This window comes from Galeopterus variegatus, unplaced genomic scaffold (genome assembly GCF_000696425.1).
Source record: "Galeopterus variegatus unplaced genomic scaffold, G_variegatus-3.0.2 Scaffold10274, whole genome shotgun sequence".
NCBI lineage: Eukaryota > Metazoa > Chordata > Mammalia > Dermoptera > Cynocephalidae > Galeopterus > Galeopterus variegatus.
This window is the reverse complement of record NW_007736385.1, coordinates 13,578-15,867: the sequence shown is the minus strand read 5'-3', so window position 1 is coordinate 15,867 and position 2,290 is coordinate 13,578. Positions and strand designations below refer to the sequence as shown.

Genomic DNA, 2,290 nt, shown 5'->3' with positions numbered 1-2,290 from the left:
CCCCCCCCCCCCCCCCCGCACCAGCCCATTGAAAATTCATTAGCGTGACTTGAAAAATGGGCCCTGTGTGCAAACAACGTCACTAAAGGCTGGTTTAAATAGACAATCCTGAGCCTTTCTTTCCTGCTGGGCTCTGTCAGAGATTGCCAAAGCACAGGAGGAGCTGGGGGACGGGAGGATTGACAGATGGAGATGGCCATATGTGCTGATCTGTTTTCCCCAGCAGTATACTCCTTTTTCAGATGGGGAAACTGAGCCCCAGGGGAGGAAAAGGATTGGTCCCAAAGGATATAACACAGAAGTCTTTCTAATCCTCTAAGCATCTCTGCCCGATACCCAGGAAAACTGCCAGTAGAAATACCTGCCCAACCGTTTCACACATGACAGACCAGAAATGGCACTGAGAGGTCAAATACCTTCTAGAGGGAGGGCCAGGCCCCACAAGGTGTGGCCCTGGCCCCTCCGGTAGTACTTGGAGCACTTGGTCGCTGCTGGCCACCCTAAGTTCAGAGCGCTGTGGGTCATCCCTCCACATCTCCCCCAGTGTCTGCTACCCCTCCTCCCTAGGCAGATGCAGGGCCCTTCACCTGGAAATGGAAGATGCCAGCATATCCATTCTGGAAGCTCTGGCCATGTGGAACCACTCGGTGCAGGAGGGTGTCGTTGAGGGTGAGGGAGGCGATGGCAGCCAGGAGCCAACAGTCTCCTGGGATGGGAAGGACCTGTGTTAGGTCAGCTGTACCCATCTGCCCCAGGGGTAAACGTGGTGCCTATGCTGGGGAGAATCTGGGGTTCTCTATGTGGGGTGCCCCTTGACTCCCCTCAGCTAACAGAAAAGACCCAGGAAACTGGGCAAACCAGCTCCAGAGCTGATGATAGCCAGAGCCTGTTTAGGCTTGCAGGAGGGAGGAGTTGGGGCAGAGCCCAAAGGAACGGGAATGGGGAACTACTGTGGAAAAAACACCCGGAACCCCACCCCCTAGGGGGCCTACCCAGTGCTCCCTGGCAGATGTCTGTGCGGGTGGCTCCATCCACGATGAACTGGGGGTTTGACAGCAGCTCCTACAAGAGACCAAGAGTCCTGTCTCCGGGCAGGCGCCTCCCAGAACCTGGCACCCCACCACCCCAGAGGCCACTGTCCACCCAGGATCAGGGGTCATCTGAGTCCCATCCAGGGTGGCCCCTCTCACCATGGGACGTTTCCACTTGATGCCATAGGTCTTGGAGGAATTGGGACCCAGTTCCTTGTAGCCCAGGCTCTGGGGCACTGGGGGGAAGGCCTCATCGCGGAAGAGGGCCCCACTCTGCAGGCACTGCATCCGCAGCTGCTCATAATCCTGGCCCTGGTACTTGATGGCATTCTCATGGCGGCCTAGGCCTAGGTCCTTGGCCCGCTGCTTCTGCACTTGGGCAGACACCCCAGTGCAGTACACCGGTGTGATGATCTCCTCAGCCATCCTGCAGGACAGAGGGCCTGCTCAGAATCCAGGCCTTCCCAGGACTAGAACAGGGGCTCCTACCTGCTAGCACCGCTCTCCTGCCCCAGCCCACCCTTCCTCCCCAAACGCGGAGTCTCCCTGCCTCGCTGTTCCCCTCACAGAACTCAGGGCTCTTGGACACCTCCCTGTCCTCCCAGAATCCAGGAAAGGGGCTCCCCAGTTCCTGGGTGTGCTGGTCATCACCTCCCTACCCCCACACAATGCTGCCACCTCTCTTTTCCCCACTTCCATTGTCCTGGGCCTGCAGCTCTGAGGTCAGCCAGCCGGCCAGGTGTGGCAGGGCGGAGCCTCGCAATAACACAGGGAACTGGGAAGGTGAGAGACCCCAGGGAAGGCCTCTTTGACTCTGTTTGCCTGCCTGGAACCCCCTCCCCAAACTAGCCAAGCTCCTGGTGCACTGTCCCCTCTTCCTGGAGCCCCAAACTCCAGGCGGTCGGGGTGCCCAGGACCCTGAGACAGGCTGGGAGATCAGAGCTGCTGGGCCCCAGCCCAGCCCCTGGGGACAGTGGTGAACACCGGCTGGGGCAGGCGCCTGGGCTGTGCCGTTTCCCGAGCCCCTGCCCCTGTCCCAGGCACACAGAGGGCCCGAGGAGGGGCCAAGCTGAGGCAGTCCCTCAGCCCGGGAGCAGCGTCCGGGGTCAGGGAATCCCGGCCGGGTCACCCAGCTCCTTACCTGGGGGAGGGGTGCTTGGGGGGGTCGCTGCGGTCCCTGCGGCTTGTTTCCCCGGCGGCAGCTCAGGGCAGGGCCCAACCAGGAAGAGCGCTCCTCCCCGCCCTCCTCCCGCCCCCTC

At 61.0% G+C, this 2,290-nt stretch overlaps 1 protein-coding gene across 1 annotated transcript in view; it reads right to left on the bottom strand.

Moving 5' to 3' along the window:
• The window catches only part of CAPN1 (calpain 1, (mu/I) large subunit), a 28,739-nt gene extending 26,480 nt beyond the window's left edge, over nucleotides 1-2,259 (bottom strand). Inside the window, exons 1-4 of the mRNA XM_008594165.1 lie at nucleotides 2,173-2,259; nucleotides 1,191-1,458; nucleotides 993-1,062; nucleotides 588-706 (exon numbers count right to left, since the gene is read on the bottom strand). Of these exons, the coding sequence (XP_008592387.1) occupies nucleotides 588-706; nucleotides 993-1,062; nucleotides 1,191-1,457 (456 nt within the window). The 5' untranslated portion in view covers nucleotide 1,458; nucleotides 2,173-2,259. The remainder of the gene's footprint in view (nucleotides 1-587; nucleotides 707-992; nucleotides 1,063-1,190; nucleotides 1,459-2,172) is intronic.
• Nucleotides 2,260-2,290: the final 31 nt, after the last annotated feature.